Below are 20,299 nucleotides of genomic sequence, written 5' to 3' on the forward strand. Positions count from 1 at the left end.
AGGCGAGCTAGAGGCATATATGAACTTTCCGACAACGTGGAAAGGGAAGTAAGGGAAAATAAATCTCAAAACTCAAAAGACGATTAAAAAGTTGGCTGTGACGATACTAGTGATGCCTATATCCAGATAGTCACAACAAATGTTGGGATGTGTCCGGGAATAGGTACGAAGAACTACCGTTGCTTTTTGATACGAATCAGGTATGTTTTGACGACTATGTAGTGTAATGCCTCCTTAAATGCGCACCAAAAGGAATGAGTTCCTGAATTTATTTTATCCATGGATAGTTTGATATTTGGATATTTCAAATATGCACTACTAATCTGAGCTGATATGAACGGTAAATAATAACAATGACCAAGAATGTGAAAACGGCTTGTAAAAAATGCTCCATGGGAGCCATAATGCTCAGGTTGTTCAAACACGGTGACCGAGCCACACCGAGCCACTTGCCGATCTAGATTACATCATCCCCCATCGATTACCCTATCAAACTAATTTCACGTACAATCACATTCCAGACGCGTCTCCGACAGCTACCACCACTTACGACTCCATTCACTCAGATCTAAGAATGGCACAAACTTACACCATTTTCTGCATGGGTAACCCCTTGCTGGACATGCAAGTCAGCAAGGGCGAAGCCATGCTCGAGAAGTATAAGCTCAAGGCCAATGATGCAATTTTGGCTGGAGAGGAGCATATGTCTATGTACGTTCAAGTTTACACTGGACTAAGGTGTAGCTAACCAAATGCCCCAATAAACCAGCTACGAAGAAATCAAAGAGAAGTATGAGATCACCTATGTTGCCGGTGGAGCTGCCCAAAACGCTGCACGAGCAGCTGCCGTGCGTCCTCGATTATTTCAGCGTGAATTAGCCTGATGTAACAGCTAGTACGTTCTCCCACCCAACTCGGTAGTGTACGCGGGATGCGTCGGCTCGGATGACCTCGCAGAACAACTCCGGGCTGCAAACTCCAAAGAAGGTGTTGCGTCCGCGTATCAAGTCAAGCAGGGCGAAAAGACCGGGGCCTGCGCCGTCATCCTTACTGGCCATCATCGCTCGTTGGTGACTACCCTCCGAGCGGCCGAGATGTTTGACAAGAGCCACTTGTCGAGCCCAGAGGTCGCCCCATTGGTTGATGGTGCCCAATTCTACTATGTTGGTGGATTCTTTTTGACGCATGGTGTCGAGAGCGCATTGGAAGTTGCCAAGAAGGCTGCTGCGGCCGGAAAGGTGTGTTCATTCTATTAGTATGGTTCAAAGTATTAAGGGACTGAATATGGGCAGACATTCGCGCTTAACCTCTCTGCGCCTTTTATCTGTCAATTCTTCGGAGTCCAACTTGGTCAAGTTCTTCCTTATGTTGACATCCTGATCGGAAACGAGGACGAGGCTACAGTGTGGGCTACCGCCAACGGTCTTGCAGTATGTTTCTTCATTTATGTTATTTTCGGAAACCTAACGGACAATGATGTTCACTTTCGATAGTCTGATACATCCTTGAAAGATATCGCCAAGACCCTGGCCAATTTGCCCAAGCACAATCCATCCCGCCAACGCACCGTTGTTATCACCGGTGGACCAAACCCGACTATTGTCGCCAAGTCGGGTCAGGGTGAGGAGCCCAAGTCTTACCCCAGTACGTCCACCAAACTGTCCTGCGATCGATTATGGTTCTGATTTTGCTCTTCTAAAGCATATCGACTAGCTGATGATGAGGTCGTCGATACCAATGGCGCTGGAGACATGTTTGCGGGAGGATTCCTCGGCGCGATCGCCGCCGGCAAGTCGATTGACGAGGCTGTCGAGGTTGGTCACAAATGGGCGTCATGTGTGTTAAGACCGTGAGTTTATCCCGACATCGATCAACTGGGTGTATGCTGACAGGTTGGATGGCGTAGATTGGACCACAACTCCAGTTCCCTAAAGTCAATGTTTTCTAAGCAATGTAACCTTTATGAAGCAAAAACAAATTCAAGCAGCAGAATTGCTATTTCAACGAGTCATACAGAGTGAAGGAAGTACAGGAAGTCTGGGAATCGTTCAGTCGAGATAATCATCAATTCGGTGTCGTAAGCTGTAATAAATATTTCCAATCATTCGCCTGGTACAAATCACGAACGGGCACGCCCACCGGGGCTCAGTGCGCATTCGGGGGCAAGAATTTAGTGAGCATCTGGGATAGGGTAATAACCGCGTTTTCCGCAGCCCATTTATGGCCAGCACGAGCGGCAAATCCGGTTCCGACGAGGCCAACCATGAGAAGGAAGCCCACCGACCAGGCAATGACGAGTAAAATAAATGACGCTCCTGTTGATTGAAGAAGCATTGTGTCATTGGATATTTAAGACTTCGGTGTCAGGAAATGGCTTACCATATTCGGTATTGTCGTGGAACCATCGAGGACGAGTGCGACGGAGATGGACAACGATGGCCATGGTTAGGATTTGGAGCGCAACTGAAAAGACAGAGATGAGTGGTTTTCGCCTTTACGGTGAAAGATAGGCAACGAACCTTGCAAGCCAGTAAGGGCCCCAATAACCTTCCAAGCGCCTCTCCTCCTCGCTCTAGTGGAGAACCGGAAGCTGACCACAAACAAGACGAGAAGAACGACGACTTCAAGCACAATGCTCATCTGCATTGCGTATCCCGCCGTGGTCCAGAGGACACAGAACGACTGACCATCGTGATCACAGGCAGCACGCGATGGGAATGGCTTGCACTTGTATCTTGGCTGTTTCTTTTTCTTCTCTGGGAGCTCGTTCTCGGGAGGAGGCGATGGTGTCGGGTTCTCCGGCCGGGTAGGATCGGTGATGGGTGGGATGGCCCTGTCTGGGATAAATTCATAGAAACGCATATCAGAAACAGACTGAGGCTCCGGAGGTGGTCTGTGCGGCGTATTAGGAGGAAGCGGCAGTGTTGGGTCTGGGTTTTTTGGGTTGTAAGGAGGAGCGGGTGTTGTTTGGCGTAGGTCGCATCGTTCATAGAGACCAGTGTATGATAGGTCATGCGAACCGTTGGGGTTAGGAACACGTAGTCTACAGGTTCTATGAGTAAATGGAAGATATGTTGTTCACTTATGCTTACAATTTCGGGACTGCGTTTGAGACGATCGTCTGTGGAGAGTTGGCAAATTGGGTCTATGCTAGGACACATCTGCACTTACCACCGACATAACGGCCAGGGCGACGGCCAAGCTAATAAGATACGGCGTCTTTCTCATCGTGCAGTCGTCGTTGGGCTCCACGTACTTCTGGCCGGACGGCTCAGCTTACATTAATATCATGGAATGGTTGACGTCATTTTGAATCGTGGGCGCTTCTCAAGTAGCAAATAACATTGCAAATCATTAGTTCCGGTATCGTACAACGCGAACCTCATCGGGATGAACCATGATTTCACGCGAAAACCGCTCGCCGCAAGACGGCCCTAACCAAAGTCACCCAATCCTCATCGGTATTATTTGTTTCCACGGTTTGGGTTTCCCATTTCGGAACGCAAGCCTCAACCAGTGCTAACGCCTCTCGAGGCGTATGATCTTCAATCCACCGCACATACTCGGCTTCGGTCCAAGTGTGCAGCGTGTGCGGTAGGGGGTATGGTGATCGCACAATAATGTGGTGCAGTATAATCAGCGGTGGAAGACTGTACGTGTCATCGGGAGAAGAAAGAAGTGCGGTATCCAAGAATAGCAAAGGTCTATAACGAAATTGTCAGCATTTATCTAGTCAAACTGATAACGAAAGAACCAAATTTTACCTCAGAGCACGTAAGACACGATAATCATCCCCCAAAACGTCTAGTGACCCCGTTCTCCTCGATGGATCAGCGACAAATGACCCTAGCGTAAACTCGAGCTCAGTCATATCGCTTGTGAGTTGGAGCTTTCCCGCTTCGCCGAGAGGCTTGATGATCGACGCGTTAAGAACAAAGGTTCGATGACGTTTTTGGCCACACTTATTATCCTGTAGTCACATTCAGTTTCTAGGCCCACATTTAGTGGCAATTTAATACTAACCAATCCTGGACAACGTCTGCCACACTGAACTTGCTAAACACCTCGTTTCGGAGGAATCCCAGTTTGGCGGTGAGTTCCTTCATGTATGCACTTGCCCCGCCTCCCATACCGGGCGCCATTGTTTCAAACGACTTGCTGAAATCTACGCGGTGCATACGTGACAGGATCAATCCCAAGTCGCGTCGGATAGCGCTTAAAAGGGGTTCGGATATTCCTTCGCACTGGCGCTCGATTTTCTAATTTTGCTCATATCGGTCAGTTGAAGTACGCAACGAGAGAGGGAACTTACTTTAATAGGGGGTTTCAGGACTAATGTCACTCCTTCATGAAACTCTCCTTCCAATTTATTTAGCCTCGCCCAGCAAGTGTGTAGCATTGTGAAAATCTGTGCGTTTAGTGCTTGTTGGGCTGTCCCTAGAGGGCCTACAAGGGATGTCGCGCTCCTATCCCTAACGATCTACATCCTTGTCAGTACCGCCCACTTGCAACACATTGAAACAACGTACTAAAGTATCCGTTCTACTAACCAGCAACTCCAAGGCCCCACCCACATTCTTTGCCACGCTCTTCACAAGCAACGGATCGAATCTTGCCGAATCGAGCTCATTGACAACTGTTCGACTGATAGCTAACCCCTCAGGAGCACCCGGAGGTGATTGTCGCACAGCTGTGGCGATGGTTTCGTTCATCCGAGCCGTGGATCGAGAGAGGTAGAGTTGCTCGAATGCAGACACCGAACGAAGGACGATTACTGTTTCAGGACTTTTTTGTTATCAAAGGGAAGAAAGCATTTCAGTACAGTGGCAGTGTAAATAAAGTAATGATCACCTTTGTTGGTTCGATGTGTAGATTGTATCCGTGTGCATTGCGATTTTGGCGAAAAGATCGTGAAACAGTCGGAGGAATCGAGGATATCCGGTACTGAGTGTTTGTTGCAGGAATGTCGAGGCTGACAACTACCTGATTAGACTATCTCTTCGAAGGATTATGGGGATAGTGCTGGCTTCGAGGATGGTGATAGGGAGAGATAGTGAAATACCTTTGGCAGCCTCTTTGGAATGCTTGTCAAGCGAACGAGCGAGAGCACTCCAGAAAGCTGTCGTTGGCCTATTTTCCAGTACCTGGGATATGGGATAAGATTGATCAATTCATACTATTACTGTAGTACTTACCGTCATAGCCTCGTCTAAAAACGAAGTCTGAGATATAGGATCTTTCTTGTGCTTTAGCACTTTCTCGAGATTATACACCTAGATCCAAAGTGGATAAGGAAAGGCCATACGTAGTCAATCGCCTCTCAAAGGCGCACCTTGATGCAGCACCCTGCCATTTCTTCGATCATCTGTTCTAACCTGGCCCACAATGCATTGGTCCATTGAGGAGCAGTCAGATTGGTTGGAGCTGTTCGCACCCGCGAGCGGTACATTAATCCACTGGGCTGGGGGGGCGGGTCTAGAAAATTACTTCTTTGTTAAACACACGGCACCCTGGACTGAAAGAGTGGACTCACCATTTCCAGATATCTCTTTTGCGATCCTAGAGACATCAAACGCAGACTTGATTCTTGCATCCACTGCTTCAGTCAGATCGACTAACAGAGACTGCACGACCCCGGGCATGATCCGTAGATTGAATGCTGTTTGTAGCGCGGCCGCCAAGACCGATTGATTCTGTTCTCAATTGAACGTTAGGTTCACCCTAGTGGAGATTATGTTATTGTACTGACCAGAGACGTTAGTCCCTCCACGATCATGGACTCCATTTCTTCATTTATTCGGTTTCGAGACGAATCAAGGGTGGGTACTAGTCGAGCAACAACGTTGATTTTTTGTAAAGGGATGAACGCAGCCTGATCATCACTTTTCTCGGTCGGATGATTGGCTGTGGCATTCGTTGGAGCCGATGTCTCTAACAGGGACGCTGCACCATTGAGAGTTAATTACTTTTGTCGTCCGGGCCCTATGAATAAACTAATTGACGTACATAGTTCCGCGACACTTAGTGCGGCTCTGGCAACCGCGCGTTCCTTCGCATTTCCATCCTCTGCCCCAGCACCAGATCCAGGAGCAGTACTGTCGATTGATTCTCTTGAGTTACCAGAGGTCACATGCTTGGACGAGGTAGATGCAGATATCCCCGATTCTATTTCTTTCATTTGTAGTTCAAGTCGGCGCGCTAGGGCAACGAAACGACTCGTCCTGCGAAGCACGTCGGCAGCCTGGCGTAGTTTCTGAAGTCTGAAAAAGAGACCTGCAAGTGTCTCGTACGGGACATGAACTTTGAGGCGGAGACTTTTGGTCGTTCGAAGTCAAGAAAACAGAGCTGGACTTTGGAACAAGACTCACCGATCAAGAGATTGAGTTAGTTCGTTTATCCCTTGTCGGACGAAGATAAAAGCCCTTCCATTCCACTAACATTCGCCGCCTGAGTTAACAAGGCTTCGTGGTGTGCCACGACCTAATACATATATAAGAATATGGCTAATTAAATGGCCGAGGAACTTGGCAAAATACAGACATACCAATGACCGAATTTGCCCCGCAACATCATCGACAGCGAGGGTTAAACGACCAATGAGTTGAGATATCTTCGTTGGCAGTGCTTCCAGTCGGGGCCGCAAGTACTTTGTGTGCATACTCAGTGGGGTCAAATGTATCTGAACCAAACTCCCGTTCGGCCCACTCGCTCATCATGGAGCTCACATAGGGAATTGCGAATAAGATTGAGGCTAGCGCTTGGCGCTTGCGCTCGCCGAATTGTACTCTCAAGTGAAATCGAGCTGAAACGAAGGCCAATATGTACTGACTTTAGGAACCAAAGCTCTCTCAATCTGATTCATGCCGAGGGAGGCACGCTCAAGTGATTATTCTCAGACAATTTCATACTAGAAAGTTTATTTTTTACTGACATACTAATACTAAATTTCAGGATCTTGTTACAACAGCGAGAGAGAAAAAACTGATAGTTTGCACCCTGAATTGACTCGCTTTATAGTTATACCCAGTAGCTCTGTGCCTCATTTAACATTTGTCTAGTTATAAGCGATTGTGATCCACACTTTGTGGAGGTTTACGGGACGGCTACAATGGCCTCGTAGATTTGATGCCGATGATTTTCAATATATTGCGTCAAATTCTGTGCTCCTGGGTTCAGTTTTCGGCATGGCTCTATTGCGTCCCGCCAAAGATCGGGGTGATCTAAGAAAGCCTCTGAATCGCACGGTCAATATAAATATGGGTCGAAACATCGCATTAGCACCCACTCATGCTAAAAGAGGCTTAGTCAGTTCAATCGGACATTTAACAAACCAGTGTACTCACTTCAGCCACAAGTCGTCATGCACGTATGGTCGAACGGCATCAAACTGTGCTACGGAAACCTCACGAAGCGTAACTTTGGTCCTCAAACCTTCAGATAGCGCGGAAGCGTAATCCCGTGGGGTCAACCTCTGCACGCATATACCCAAGCGCTGGCCTTTGAAACACCATTCAGCAACTAGACAAGAATAATACCCATTCTATAGTGCATACCAATCCAAATCTTGGGATTCCTCAGCGCTACCATTACCTGAGCCGGCCATATCAGTGTTTGAACCGGATTGGGTAAATTCATTCCAGCGCTCACCCATGCACCTAAACAAAGATGCACTACATGAGCCTTCGATCCCACCGGCCAGATTAGTTAACTCACCGATGTCTTCAGCTGCAAATGAGGGAACTAGTGTCTCGCTTGGCCAGAACCAATCCAGGCATAAAGTGCCATTTGGAAGTTTTGTGACCGGAAGAACCCGCCATAGATTCTCAAAGAAGAACGGGGTTAACAGACTGAATGAATCATTTAAAGGAGGTTCAAGACCAATCATAATAAACCATCATTTACTAAGGAACTCTCACATAGTAGTTGGTACGCCAATCTCATTAAGATATGATTCGACAGTAATTTTAGTTTCCCAGTGCCGAGGTTCAATGATAGGGACGTGGGGAAGTGATCTACAATCAGATTGTGAAATGATCTGATGAGTACAACATGACCAGTGGGCCGATCTCATGAGAAACTCACGGCCAAATGAAATGCCGGACTCCGCATGCCTTCGCGGCATCTGCAAGATTCTTACCCTGCTGGATTTCAGCTTCTTCTCCATGCTCCCAGACTAAAACAAATCAAAGTTAACAAAACTATTCATGAGAGGTCAAGGCGAATATGTAGATGGTTGCGTACAGTTTGTCACACCATAAACGGCGTAGGCACCTCGAAGAGCAAGCGTGACTTGCTCGAGATTTTCGAAGTCGCAAGTAACAACTTCAACGCCTCGGCTCTTCAGCTCTATCCAAATAAATCAACGTTTATCTCAAGCAAGATTCAAACTCTTGATTACTTTGTGCAGGTGTGCCATCGGGATTTCTGGTCAATGCGCGCACTCGATATCCACCATCTCGTAGCAGGTAGCTGACAACACTAGAGCCCTGCGCGCCGGTGGCTCCACATACGACAACGAGTGGCTGATGATTCGCAGTAGGCATACTTGAAGGCAGAAATAACTGTACGTACTATATGAGATAGAAAGATAGGCTAATGAGGCGGCAAATGTTGCTTATATAGTGCCATCGCTTAACATGCACACGTACGCTAGCTTACTAGGGATTTATGGTGCAACGTAATAAGGCGCAAACCTGCACGATTCCCTGCGAGTTGGTACCAAAAGTAGTATATGGAAAACGTGGTGTATTGTGATCGATGAATGTTCTGCAAGGAAGCAGATCGCAACCATATAACTTTGGTATAGTGGACGGTACTGAGGAATCTCATGTACTGAGCCGTCCAATAGAGAAATTGGCCGCCGGTCATCAAGATGACGCACAGACGCAATAGGAGTAATGAGACCGTGGAAGGAAAACGAGTATCGTGGTCAGGACACGTTTCTTCCCATTGTTGGTAGCTTCGACATCATCTTCAGGCACTTCCCCTGTCTTGAGCAAATAAATTTCTTCGGGAGCCAAACTTCCTACCAGGCCTGAGGTGGCAATATATCTCTCGTCTAGCCTTTGTTGAAAGTTTATTGGTGAATTTCAGAAAGTAGATCATTACATTATTCGGCCTTACCCAACGATCTCAGCGCATACAACCACACGGCGTTGCCGTTGTGGATAGGGGCTAGACCAGGTCAAATATTGGCTCCATGCCAGCCTCTCACGACATTGATTCTTCTGAGAACGAATGGAACACACGGCCAGGTGAAACTCGAAACGCAGGCGATCAACTGAAGAAGTGCTGGTGGGAATATGCCGAATGGGCCGATATCAAAAATGGTATCTATGAATTTACCGAACAACTGCAACTTCCGGTTAAATGCTCAGGAGTGTGGTACATGGGTAAGTTCAAACTCCTGATAGATAGGCCTACAGGCCTAGGTAAATCCCGTAAAGTATCTACTGTGGAAGTGCGCAGTCCCAGTCATCCTGGTCGAATAATTAGCGCACTGATACAATACCATCCAACTAGCTATCCCAAAATTATATCGAATACACAGGGGTAATTTGATGTAAATCGATATCGGTGCGGATAGATGGATTCACTAGCCAATGGGATATGCTCTCCAGCGGTAATTTACATCCACTTGGTTTCAAAAAAAACTTTGAGCGCCAATTTTACTCATAAGTTGTATGACCGAGACGATCAAAAGAGATATGATTTTCATGTTGCATCCATAGATATGGACGGTCAAATTAAATGAGCCTGGCCCGGCTACGGGCTATTGGTGGCTAACAAATAATGGTGGTTACTCAGCAAATGGTGAACGAGATGATACCAAGCCACTTTTATATGTACATACTGCCTTCACCTCTATCTAGATGTTTGGCACGAGACTGAGCCTTGAAGATGGTAGACCTTTGCCCGACCCTGTGAGATTTCCAATCAAGTTGATCCAATGATGCCTGAGACACCGACGCCACTGCCCTTGTAGCAGCTTCCAAAGTAATTGTATTAGGAGGAACGTCGTCGGCACTACTATATTCAATAGGCCTAGAAGGTGCTGGGGGAGTTATGTGACGTGTGGGTATGAGAAGGAGGGTTATTGGGAACTGGAGGTATTCACACTCGGCCACTATGGCGGCCGCCAGGTGCTGTACCAAGTTGGGCGGAGCGAACAGCTCAATTGTCTTTGCCTAATCGCCAGTGTTAGCTGCTGAGCTATTCATTTTTATTCTGTGTTATAACTTGCCAGGGTCTCCGCAGAAGGAGAGGTACTCAAATATCGGATAGGATGGTCGTCTTGTATGCGGGGTTGGCCAGAGATGTATGCAAGGTAGGAATAAGAATCGACAACTATGATCCTATGGAGAGGTACCAGTTCAGTTTATGAAAGAAGGTTGTAACTCATATTACGCACTGTTCGCTATCTCCTCGAGTTTCGAGAATTGACTGAGCGACAAGGTGCTGTGCGCCAAGAGGAAGTCGATGGGTCAGTACAGCTACTAATCGCTTCGTATTGGTCCTCCAGTATTCCACGACCTTGTTAACTGGTTTTTTAGTTTGTCGACATTTTTTCTGGTAGTAAATCGTACCAGAGTCTCATCTAATTGGATAGAACCAATTGTCTGTCCCTCAAATCCAGACAACCAATACCGTGCAATTGGCCCGCAGATGATCATCAGAGGTCCATGGTCTCCTTGAGGAAGATTTGACACAAGTTTGTAAGTAGGAGCCGCTCGATCAGGTCGAGAGCCGGGACTGTGTCCGATTTCATCTTCTGAATCAGATTCGACCGCATAACGAGCAGGAGGCGCATCTTGCAAAGGATCAGTATCCTACCGAGCCAGAAGAGGGAATACAGCTAATGAGATCTCTGCAAGATAAGTGAGTCAGACATGACGAACCATTCGTTTCACAAATATATAAGCGACAGAGATTGCTGGGAGCGTCGTCAGCAAGGAATAATGGTTCCGTGCCTTGGTCACGTGTGGATTGGTGTTTGATCGACAATCGTTCCATGGCTGACATCCACCAACTGCCGTCCCATAGTGAGCTATTTTTCAAACGGCGAGTAAATAGAATTACTCACTGGCCAAGGTCCGTGGATTGCGGAGCAACTACCACCACTTTCTGCTGCATGGGCTGGCCAACCCGGAAATCAGGACGAAGACGTGATTTTACTCCGACAACGATGGCTCAACGAGCAGTTAACCCAACAAGACACAGAGCTCAAGCACGTCCGTGATATCTCGTGGGTAAATAAAACATAGTCACAAATTTTTCTATTGATTCTTGGCCTCAGTGTTCGTGTAGGTACATTCAATGTGAATGGACAAGACCCAAAAGAGTCTCTTCGTCCTTGGCTTTGCCCTCCGGATACAACTACTGCGACTTCAGACTTGATAGTTTTGGGCTTTCAAGAATTAGATCTCAGCACAGAGGCTTTGCTCATAAGCACAACCACATTGAGAGAGGATATTTGGTGTGAGGCACTGATGCGGGACTTGGCTGAATTGGGCGAAGAATATGTGAAGGTATGAGAAATCTTGTGACCGCTCTTGTATACTTATCGATTCTTGTACCCCCAAATAGTTGACTTCTAAACAATTAGTGGGAGTTTTGATTGTAGTGCTCATTCGACGACCAATCCTGCCACTTTTGGCTCCTTCCGGAGTTGCCTCGAGCAGTGCTGGAGTCGGGATATTAGGCACAATGGGTAACAAGGGCGGCGTAGCACTGCGGCTGCAACTATTGGACACAACACTGGTATTTATGAACGCGCACCTCGCTGCCAGTGCACACGCTGTACCCCCACCCGATCCGAATCAAACCCAACCGGTATTCATCGGACGTGGTCCCATTCCAATGGATGCAGTTGTAGACAGGAGGAACGCAGATTATATTTCGTTGACCGGTGAGTTGTTTGAAAATAGTTCTGCAATCGAACCTAAGGGAGATTCAAGGACCAGGAGGGAGGCTTAACTTTACGTTATTACCTCGAACGCCAAGTGCTCTCCCCACTACAGTTGGATTCTGGGACAGTCATGTCGCTTTCTTCATGGTATGGAAACATGTATATTCCGTATGCAGAGTGCTAACGAGTTATGAACGATCTCCTAGGGTGGTAGGTGCCTAAACTGATACTTTTTTGTGCCGTGTTGACATTTTATCAGACTTTAATTACCGAATAGACTTGTTAGACGATGAGATACGGGCATTTATTGAAGATCCAACTGACAAGGACTATACAACTCTGTTAAAATTCGACCAGGTAGGTAACACAGGCCTGAAGTACGATGCTATACTAATCATTTGTTAGCTCAAAGTTCAACAGCACTTTGGAAAAGCATTTGGTGGCATGATAGAAGGGCCCATTAGATTTAAACCGTGCGCTGTTTTGAATCAGAAAGCCCACACGTAACTCATACATCCTCAGAACATATCGATGCGTGATCGGAAAGAAAGAAGGACATTACTGGGACGCCAAGTGGGTTCGCATGGATATTCTGCTGGCTGTCGCTCAACCATGTGTGTAGACGACGACCAGCCTGGACGGACAGGATCTTATACCAGACTGCTAGAGGCAAAGACAAGACCGTCCGACTCGTTGAGGATTCTTATCAAAGCTATCCGGCTATCTCTCTCAGTGACCACAAGCCTGTCTCCGCAGACTTTATCGTGCAGGTATGTGGGAATATTCCTAGCCAGCCCGCGTTCATAACTGGGAAACAGGTGGAGGAAATGGATAGGGGCTTGGCCGAGACTCGTATGAAACAATTGATCAAGAATCTCGGAAGATTGCCTCTGGAGGAAGATGTCCCTCGTATTCGGCTAAGCGATGATTTCATTGACTTTGTTGGCGTTAGGTAAGTTTGCCTCATATTTAATTCATTACCCTGTTAAATATGTAACTTTAGATACCTGAAGCCCCTTATTCAGGAACTAAAAATTCAGAACATCGGTTTTATTACAGCATACTGGCGGATAATTCCTTTGGAGAATGGCGGACCATTGCGTACTGATTTATTTCCCCCGATAGTAAGTGACTCTCTGACGCGAAATGGCTCGTAGATCCGGACTGGGTGACAATTCACCCGACGTCGGTAAGCTGTCATTTGGTTTCTTTAACTCTCATAATCTCATCCTTAAAAAAGGGTGTGCTGCTTCCGGGAGATTCTGTGGCCATTACTATCACCACTAGCATCACAAATGGCATCGCAGCTGAGCTAAATGCCGGGAACAAGAAACTTGAAGACATTGTGATTCTTCGGACCATCCGAGGCAAAGATACTTTCCTGCCGATTAATGGGACGTGGAGTGAGTCAGCTGGCCTTTGGCGGAGGATTTCTGTTGAAAGGGTTCGACCTTAGCCCGAACTTGCCTAGCATATAGCCCCACAGCGCTGGTTAGATTGCCTGGGCCTGTCAGAACATCCACAGTCTTGAAGAGCGCCCAGCTTCCTCCAGAAAAAGCATCAAGTTCCCCAAGAGAGTTAATGAGGCTCATCAATTGGCTGATGAAGAATAGTATTGAATTCGTGAGTATGATGTGAATCCTGGCCTCTTAGCTCTCTAATATTTTTCAAAGGATGATTTATTCGAGAAGCCAGGTGACACGAATATAGTTGACCAGATTGTTGAGGTATGTAGCACGTATTTTCTGATTCTGTTTTATACTCGAACTGACTAACGACTAGGCGCTGGACACTGGTGCCGAGTTCCCCTTTGACGAGAAAACACCGGACCACGGGGTCGCACTTGCATTTGCGAGTGCTCTTCTATTGTTTTTAGAAGAAATGCCTGAGCCCGTTATACCGTACGGATTGTATGCACAGTGCGCGTTGACGAGTTCAAGAGAGCAAGCTTATGAGGTGTGCCTTCTGTATTTTTATTATCTAAATGCCTCGCTTGAAGCTAAATGGAAACTTTCAGATTTTGGATACTCTCCCTGGGTTAAATGCGAATGTAAGAACAAGTATTATGTTCAAAGGGGACCACACTCATGCTATATGTCTAGATGTGGATTTCAATCACTGCATTCCTTCATTACTTTTGTCAACAAGACAGGAGAGCGAAAAACACAGACGCTACGCGAAAAATAGGTATGTTTCACCGGCTGAAACGTTTCCTTTTGTTAAATATCCACTTAGCGAGGATATTCGCCGAGGTACTATGGTTTGATTCGATGACTATGCCATTAGCCAATCGTTTGTCGCCCTTGACAAGGGTCGGGTTTTTGATGTTTTTTATTACTCCCCATTAATTGACAATAAACACATGCTTGCGGATCAGACTAGTGGGACTCCTGCGAAAGTCAACGATCTACCTTCAGCACATATATGCCCCGCTCTCCTTGGACCATTTCCATCGTAATTTTTGCGCTGCTAGACTAAGGCGGACATTTGATTGAGAGCATCTGCCTAAAGATGTACATAGTTTTCCTGTTACCTCGTTGAAACACTTGTGAGCACCGACTCACGAAACCTCAAACTAGTATTACGAGATGGCTCCAGCCGAAAACAAAGCATGGTATTGCATTCGTATAGCAACGTAAAGTCCCACAAATAGCTATATCAAAAAAACAGGCGGGAAAAATTGCGAGGAGCATGTAATTAGTACCAAGGTTTCCCGTATCTAACGACAAACAAGACAGCATGCATATACAATAACAACCAAAATATATAGAAAGAAATTTTTCAAGGCGGCAGCTAGTTGGTTGGAAACCAGTCGGTTCAAGACGGCCGCCAATTGGTAGGAAGTGCCCATAGTTTTTGCGAAATAGGGGTTAACCAATGCTGAATTCCGGATTTGGGGACAATATAGGCATGCCATGCGGTGGGGAAGGTGTCTATAGTTCGTGCGGCGCGCAATGGATTTGCGTCCCCACCGTAGAGGACAGGGTAAAGTGGGTCCAGATACACGTTGGTGGCATGATGAGATAGTGCACTACAGCTGCGGAGGTTAGATGGAAATACGGATGGATAGTAATTCATGACGCACTAGAGAGCAAGCCAGACACAGAGCGCCGAAAGCAGAAAGGAGAAAATTATCCAAACGATCGAGCGTTGTTTAACCGGAACCTGTGTTGCATAGTTTAGTTTGGTTTGGTAAATAGGTCTGTGTGACCCACCTCGACAACCGCAACCTTGTCCTTTGGTCCTCGTGCCTTTCGCAATTGCTCCAATCTTTCACGTTCAGCCCGGGCGGCAGCAGACATCTGAACAATCTGATCCGTCTCAACCTTGCCTTCGTCTCCTTGTGGAACTGGTTGTTGGCTATTCACAACCAGAAATTAGTCTTGCGCAAGCTAGGGGACAACGACGGACATACCTCTCAGTGTCTAAATCCCTCGCCAGCATGGCAGCCTGTTGCTGCATCCTCTGCAAAATCTCCTTGCCCTTCTGTGACATCATGGGAGGGAGTTGAGGATCCGAATGTCGTGCCTGCAAAGGCGGTGCCGACGTAGGAGGCAAAGAAACAACACTTGGAATCGCAGGAGACGAGACTTGACTCGCCAACGGAGAAGGTTTACGAGGCGGCTTGACTTCGGCCGGTTTCTTATCTTCTCGAGCAGGTGGATTCCAGCGTGTAGCGATGGGAGTCGCAGCCGAGTCGATTTCGTCCCTTGGTACAGAGGTATTCACTTCGACCCGTGGAAGAGCGGTTCCCAGCGTATTGCTCCTGCTTCTCGTTTGGATAGGGCGAGGAACTTCGAGCTTGTCCGACTGGACCGGAACCGACTCGAGTCCAAGAAGGCTGGCGCCGGGGGGTTCCTTGGCTGCCTGGGGTTCGGGTACCCCTGGGCTGGGGATTCGCAATGACATTGTGCTCGCACGTGGGGTATTCTCGGACCCACTGCCACCGCTGCCTGGACTGGACTCGCGAGCGATGCGATTGACTCTTGTATTGACCTGGACATTTCCCTTCAACATCCGAGCTTGGAACTCAGAGGAAATACTCACAGAAGGGCGAACAGGAGGAACAACAACTGAGTGCTCATCATCCGACGGTGGCTCTGGCAAAGGAGGAAGTGTATCCATGAACGAAATCGTAGGTGATTCGGGTTGAGCAAACGTAAGGTGCTTGGGAGAGCCGGGATGTGACTCTTCTTCAGAAGCAGGCTCAACACGTTCTTTACCAGTCGAGCTTCGCCTTTCGTTCCTCACAGTCGTTTCCTTATCTTCACCCAAGCTTCGCCTCCTCGACGAGTCCCTGCGTTCTCTCGACGACTCGACGGTAGTGCTCTCCCCGACCATTCCCTCCCCAAACATGATTGAGGTTTCTTGCGGTGGGTGCAACTGAAGTTTGGGAACGGATTCCGACCGAACCGGTGGGACTTGGCCTCGCTTTGGGGGCGGAGGCGTAGTTCCACGCTGAAGAGATCTGCTCGGCGGGGGTGGAGAATCGGGTAGTGGGATAGATCGCGAGGGAGAAGGCGGGCTCGGGCTTTCAGGCCTGGTGAGCTCCTCGACCTCGGTTTCTTCTTGCAAGTCTTCAATGGATGTTGGCGCCGCTGCCACTCGAGTACGCTCTCACCTACAAGCCAAAACGTGAGCATCTTTTCACAATCGACGAGACAAACTTACTCATTTCGTCATCCTCGAAACCAGCGCCCAATGGCTCGCGTCCCAGCTGATCCAAACTAGGCCCGCCGCCCGAAGTATACGACCCGCCGAGATGAACCGAGTGGGGGCGAGGTTTCCCGTTCCCGTTCCGTTCGCGCACGGGGCTGGTCATGCTCACATCAGATCCACCAGCGCTCCCGCCGCTCACAACGCGCTTTCGTCCGCCGGGAGCAGGCGTTCCCCTCGTTCGAAGATTGGCCAAACCAAACGCGCGAGAGTTGGTAGGTCGACCCCAGTCGCGCTCCCGAAGCGCTTTGTACTCTTGAGGGGACACGAGTTCGGCCGATTTGCGAGTGGACAGTTTGCGTGGCGAGCCCATGGGTGACACCCCGTGTTCTGAACCCGTTGCGGACGGCGAGCCTGTGAAGCTCAATGAATGGCGCATTGCTGCGGAGCTTGGCTTGCTGGGTGTTTTGAGGGATGATGTGCGGATGAGGCCGGGGGAACGGCCAACAGATGCCGACGCCGACGGCGAACCACGGGGGTCCCAGCCAGGTTTCGCCGCCTGTTCCTCTGCGATGCTCAACTTCCGGCGCCTCCTTTGCTCGGTATCTTCATCGCTCCGGCGCTTCCGTTGCTACTCGACACCTCGCTCGTGCCCTTGCGGGTATACCCCGCAAACGAGGGCGTAGATGGCCTCGACCGACCGCCCGTGCTATTCCGTTCGGGGCTCAAGCCAGAAAGATACGAGTGCACGGTGTCCATTTGATCATGTCTCATACGGAGATTGGCATGAGTGAGTTTGGGGAGCTGTTTACCCCATCCACGTTCACGATCGACGTCATATTCAGGCGGTGTACCTTTGTGGGCCAGGGCGCTTGTGGCTCGTGTGCGCGAAGGAGTGGTTGTGCCGGGGTTGGGGCCGGACCCGAGTGCGCTTACTGCGCGTGTTCGGGAGGGGGTCATGGCAGGCGTAGAGCGAACCATATGAGAGGGTGAACTTCCGACCGAAGAGCGTGGGCTGTAGCTCATCGAGACTCGAGGAATGCGCGAGGGCGTTACGGGTGGTAGGAGACTCGTACGGGGAGAGGCGGGTGATTGAGGACCAGCCCCAGGAGATGATGGGCGAGGAATGCGACTCTTTGGTGGTGAGCCTATGCGACTGGTGGGATGGTCGGGAGCATCTTGAGAAGATGAGGGAAAGGCAACGTCCGAACGAGAGTGTTTGGAAGTGGGTGGTTTATCGTTGGGAGGGGTGGGTTTGGATACAGGTGGAATAGTTGCGGCTTTGGATGGTGCGGGGCCAGACCTTGAACCCGACGAGGGGGAGGCCTTGGCCATGGGAAGACGCGAGCGGCCGGAAATAGAGAGCCGACTGGTTGGGCGATTGGTCTTGTTGGGAGAGACAGGTGGTCGCTGAGTCTCATCTCCGGTCGTGGCAGTCGAGCCGCTCTTTTCGTGCAGACTGCGCTGGTACGAATCCTCCTCGTCTTGGATAGCTTGCATGAGTTTGGAGCCGCTCCCACTTCCGCTCCCGCTCCCGCCTGAAGAGCCGAGCTCGGGTTTGCGTATGGGTTTGCGACCATCAATGTTAGGCAAGCTCATGACGCTCCCTTCTGGCATGACGTTTTCCCAGCTGCCACTAATTGGTCGTACAGGGCGCTTCGTGGGGCTTTCCGGGGGTGGGGGGCTTGAGCTTCGTAAGAGGTCGTTTTCCTGGTGGAGCAAGTCGTCTGAATCGTCATCCATACGATTGCGATCAAAGTCTTCACGGTCGGTGTCATCAAACTCGAGTCCATCGTCTGGAATGCCTGCAAGTCGGTCGGCAATTGAGGCAGATTGGAGACTGGGGCCCCTGGGGATGACTGGAGGTCGCTGGCGTGGAGTGGCTCCGACAGTAGACTGTGATGTGCTCGATACACTGGGGGCAAAGTCGACGTGGGAAACAGTGAGAGCGGGCACTTGGCCTAGGTCTTCGTCCATCAGATTCGATCCATCGTCATAGACATTCAGTCGACTCTGGCTCGCCTGGCCGCGAGTAGTAAGCAGCGACCGAGCAGAACGGTCCCAACCAGTGAGGTCGCTTGTCGCATCAGATGCAGTCTCCAGTCGCTGTCGGAGTGCATTGAATGATGCCGCTGCTGGTGGAACACGAGCTACGGGTGTGGAGTCTGTTTGGTGATGAGCCATGTGCGAATAAGAAAAAGAAAAGAAAAAGAAAAAGAACGGACCAACAGTGCTCGCATCATCTCCGTCGTTGGTCGAAAGAATATCGCTGTCGATTGAGAGTCCACGGGGTCTGTTTATTCTGGAGGAAGGCGTCGGGATGTTCGTTCGCGCACGGGCAAATATGTCGCGCACAGACGCACTCGCCACGCTCTCGTTGTCTCGTTCTCGCTCCCCCTTGTTTCCCCCAACATCCCGTTCCGTCCCAGTCCGGATATCCACCTGCTTCATCAGCTCCCGCAGGTTGGTCGCTAGCTGCCGACCCGGTCGCTCCTCCGCGTCTGCCATCGAGTTTGCCAGCTATGGGTCTATGGGGGATAACTCTGATGCACTCTCGTTCAAAACACACGAGGCATCACGTGTTCCCATGTGTATCCCAGGTGGCTGTGCTGGCTTTGTTTTCCCCCGATCACAAAGGGCGTTGAAATGAGCCTGGGGGCGCGTGAATTCGAAACACAATGCCTACAGAAACAATCCATCCTACGCCCAAAACAAGCGACTTGCGACACGGCTTTGAGACGAATGTTTGGAATGAACGCCAGAGAGTTGGTTTTATCGGAGAGCAGAAGCTTGACAGTCATGAATTGGATTTCCCACGGCTCATCAATTCATGAGCCCCTGCCGTCTATTCCAGACTGATATCGCCCTGCATGCAATCGGGCTCAACAAAGTTACCGACTTCTAATCATCACTTCACGTAGCTCTCCTTTCCATCCAATTATCCTGCGTCAAAATACATATGCTCTACTAGAGTATGAACCCCCAAGACCCTGGTACGCGGATGATCTAGTACCAACATTATCAACCAAGGCGTACTTTTATTCATTCAATCGGCAATCAAGAATATAATAGCACTCGCCTTTTGGTGCTCGCCTTTCACCAGTCACCGTACCACCTTTCACTTTTGTCGACCCTTTACTGTGAATTTTTTTTTTAATTTTTTTAAAAGCTTTGGAGTTACTTATACTACCTTGATATCACAATAATACCGGACAAAACTACTCACAAGGTTTATATACCATGCATCCAAGATAACAGTTTGTCCAGATAGAACGGGATCAGGTATTAGAACCAAGAGTTAGCGACCTTCTCCTTCGCCTTGTGCTAATTCTCGAGCGGCCCGGCATTCCCAGTAGCATGTGCTGGTCTCAGAATGTATCGAGAGTAGAATAATTGATAGCACCCATGCACATAGGCTTATGACGTCAAAGTAGGGAAATAGATCCCAACGTGGATTCGAACAAACGAGCTGAGTCAATGAATTCGATGGGAAGCTGTGTCTATGACTGTGATGCCTTGCGTGCATTAGACCTCGTCAGTTTGGGCTATAATGATAACTCCAATGCTTCCCTACCAAAAATTAAGTTCATATCCAGGTTTTGTGATTTTCGTGGACTCGGAGGCACCACCACTTGAATTATCTGACAACGGTCTGTGTATGCGCGTGATCATGGTTGTTATGATTTTAGTTCTCGGTCGGCTTTAGAGTTACACAACAGCCGGACTAAAACTAAG

General features: G+C 48.8%; 6 protein-coding genes across 6 annotated transcripts; 3 read left to right on the forward strand and 3 right to left on the reverse strand.

Moving 5' to 3' along the window:
- Window positions 1-574: 574 nt before the first annotated feature.
- On the forward strand, window positions 575-1,932 carry RhiXN_10399 (PfkB family carbohydrate kinase; the record flags this gene model as incomplete). The annotated part of the gene is made up of 7 exons (XM_043330215.1): window positions 575-711; window positions 770-848; window positions 897-1,238; window positions 1,293-1,430; window positions 1,494-1,644; window positions 1,702-1,849; window positions 1,893-1,932. 7 exons carry the CDS (start codon window positions 575-577, stop codon window positions 1,930-1,932), a joined length of 1,035 nt encoding a protein of 344 aa, XP_043184312.1.
- Window positions 1,933-2,145: 213 nt separating this feature from the next.
- Window positions 2,146-8,829, reverse strand: RhiXN_10400 (NmrA-like family domain-containing protein 1; the record flags this gene model as incomplete). The annotated part of the gene is made up of 26 exons (XM_043330216.1): window positions 2,146-2,315; window positions 2,380-2,463; window positions 2,520-3,043; window positions 3,093-3,121; window positions 3,172-3,258; window positions 3,449-3,704; window positions 3,765-3,970; window positions 4,020-4,259; window positions 4,313-4,480; window positions 4,530-4,785; window positions 4,852-4,972; window positions 5,063-5,144; window positions 5,196-5,273; window positions 5,333-5,475; window positions 5,534-5,693; window positions 5,750-5,943; window positions 6,007-6,314; window positions 7,344-7,497; window positions 7,554-7,590; window positions 7,648-7,655; window positions 7,714-7,847; window positions 7,917-8,012; window positions 8,083-8,173; window positions 8,242-8,346; window positions 8,399-8,561; window positions 8,659-8,829. The coding sequence occupies 26 exons, from the start codon at window positions 8,827-8,829 to the stop codon at window positions 2,146-2,148; spliced, it is 4,065 nt and encodes a 1,354-aa protein (XP_043184313.1).
- Window positions 8,830-9,199: 370 nt separating this feature from the next.
- Window positions 9,200-9,491, forward strand: RhiXN_10401 (uncharacterized protein; the record flags this gene model as incomplete). Its single annotated transcript, XM_043330217.1, has 2 exons — window positions 9,200-9,392; window positions 9,469-9,491. The coding sequence occupies 2 exons, from the start codon at window positions 9,200-9,202 to the stop codon at window positions 9,489-9,491; spliced, it is 216 nt and encodes a 71-aa protein (XP_043184314.1).
- A 274-nt stretch (window positions 9,492-9,765) lies between these two features.
- Window positions 9,766-10,901, reverse strand: RhiXN_10402 (uncharacterized protein; the record flags this gene model as incomplete). Its single annotated transcript, XM_043330218.1, has 6 exons — window positions 9,766-9,782; window positions 9,854-10,187; window positions 10,346-10,355; window positions 10,412-10,533; window positions 10,587-10,829; window positions 10,899-10,901. The coding sequence occupies 6 exons, from the start codon at window positions 10,899-10,901 to the stop codon at window positions 9,766-9,768; spliced, it is 729 nt and encodes a 242-aa protein (XP_043184315.1).
- A 110-nt stretch (window positions 10,902-11,011) lies between these two features.
- Window positions 11,012-14,366, forward strand: RhiXN_10403 (endonuclease/exonuclease/phosphatase family protein; the record flags this gene model as incomplete). The annotated part of the gene is made up of 21 exons (XM_043330219.1): window positions 11,012-11,042; window positions 11,092-11,245; window positions 11,297-11,528; window positions 11,587-11,908; window positions 11,958-12,055; window positions 12,115-12,118; window positions 12,168-12,265; window positions 12,314-12,381; window positions 12,431-12,481; window positions 12,531-12,678; window positions 12,727-12,860; window positions 12,912-13,009; window positions 13,066-13,097; window positions 13,149-13,311; window positions 13,365-13,531; window positions 13,582-13,635; window positions 13,691-13,864; window positions 13,926-13,958; window positions 14,011-14,095; window positions 14,144-14,220; window positions 14,286-14,366. 21 exons carry the CDS (start codon window positions 11,012-11,014, stop codon window positions 14,364-14,366), a joined length of 2,304 nt encoding a protein of 767 aa, XP_043184316.1.
- Window positions 14,367-14,725: 359 nt separating this feature from the next.
- On the reverse strand, window positions 14,726-19,072 carry RhiXN_10404 (uncharacterized protein; the record flags this gene model as incomplete). The annotated part of the gene is made up of 7 exons (XM_043330220.1): window positions 14,726-14,939; window positions 14,994-15,073; window positions 15,124-15,268; window positions 15,324-16,524; window positions 16,580-17,144; window positions 17,207-18,729; window positions 18,790-19,072. The coding sequence occupies 7 exons, from the start codon at window positions 19,070-19,072 to the stop codon at window positions 14,726-14,728; spliced, it is 4,011 nt and encodes a 1,336-aa protein (XP_043184317.1).
- Window positions 19,073-20,299: the final 1,227 nt, after the last annotated feature.

Source organism: Rhizoctonia solani, chromosome 11 (assembly GCF_016906535.1).
Source record: "Rhizoctonia solani chromosome 11, complete sequence".
In the NCBI taxonomy this organism is placed as follows: Eukaryota; Fungi; Basidiomycota; class Agaricomycetes; order Cantharellales; family Ceratobasidiaceae; genus Rhizoctonia; species Rhizoctonia solani.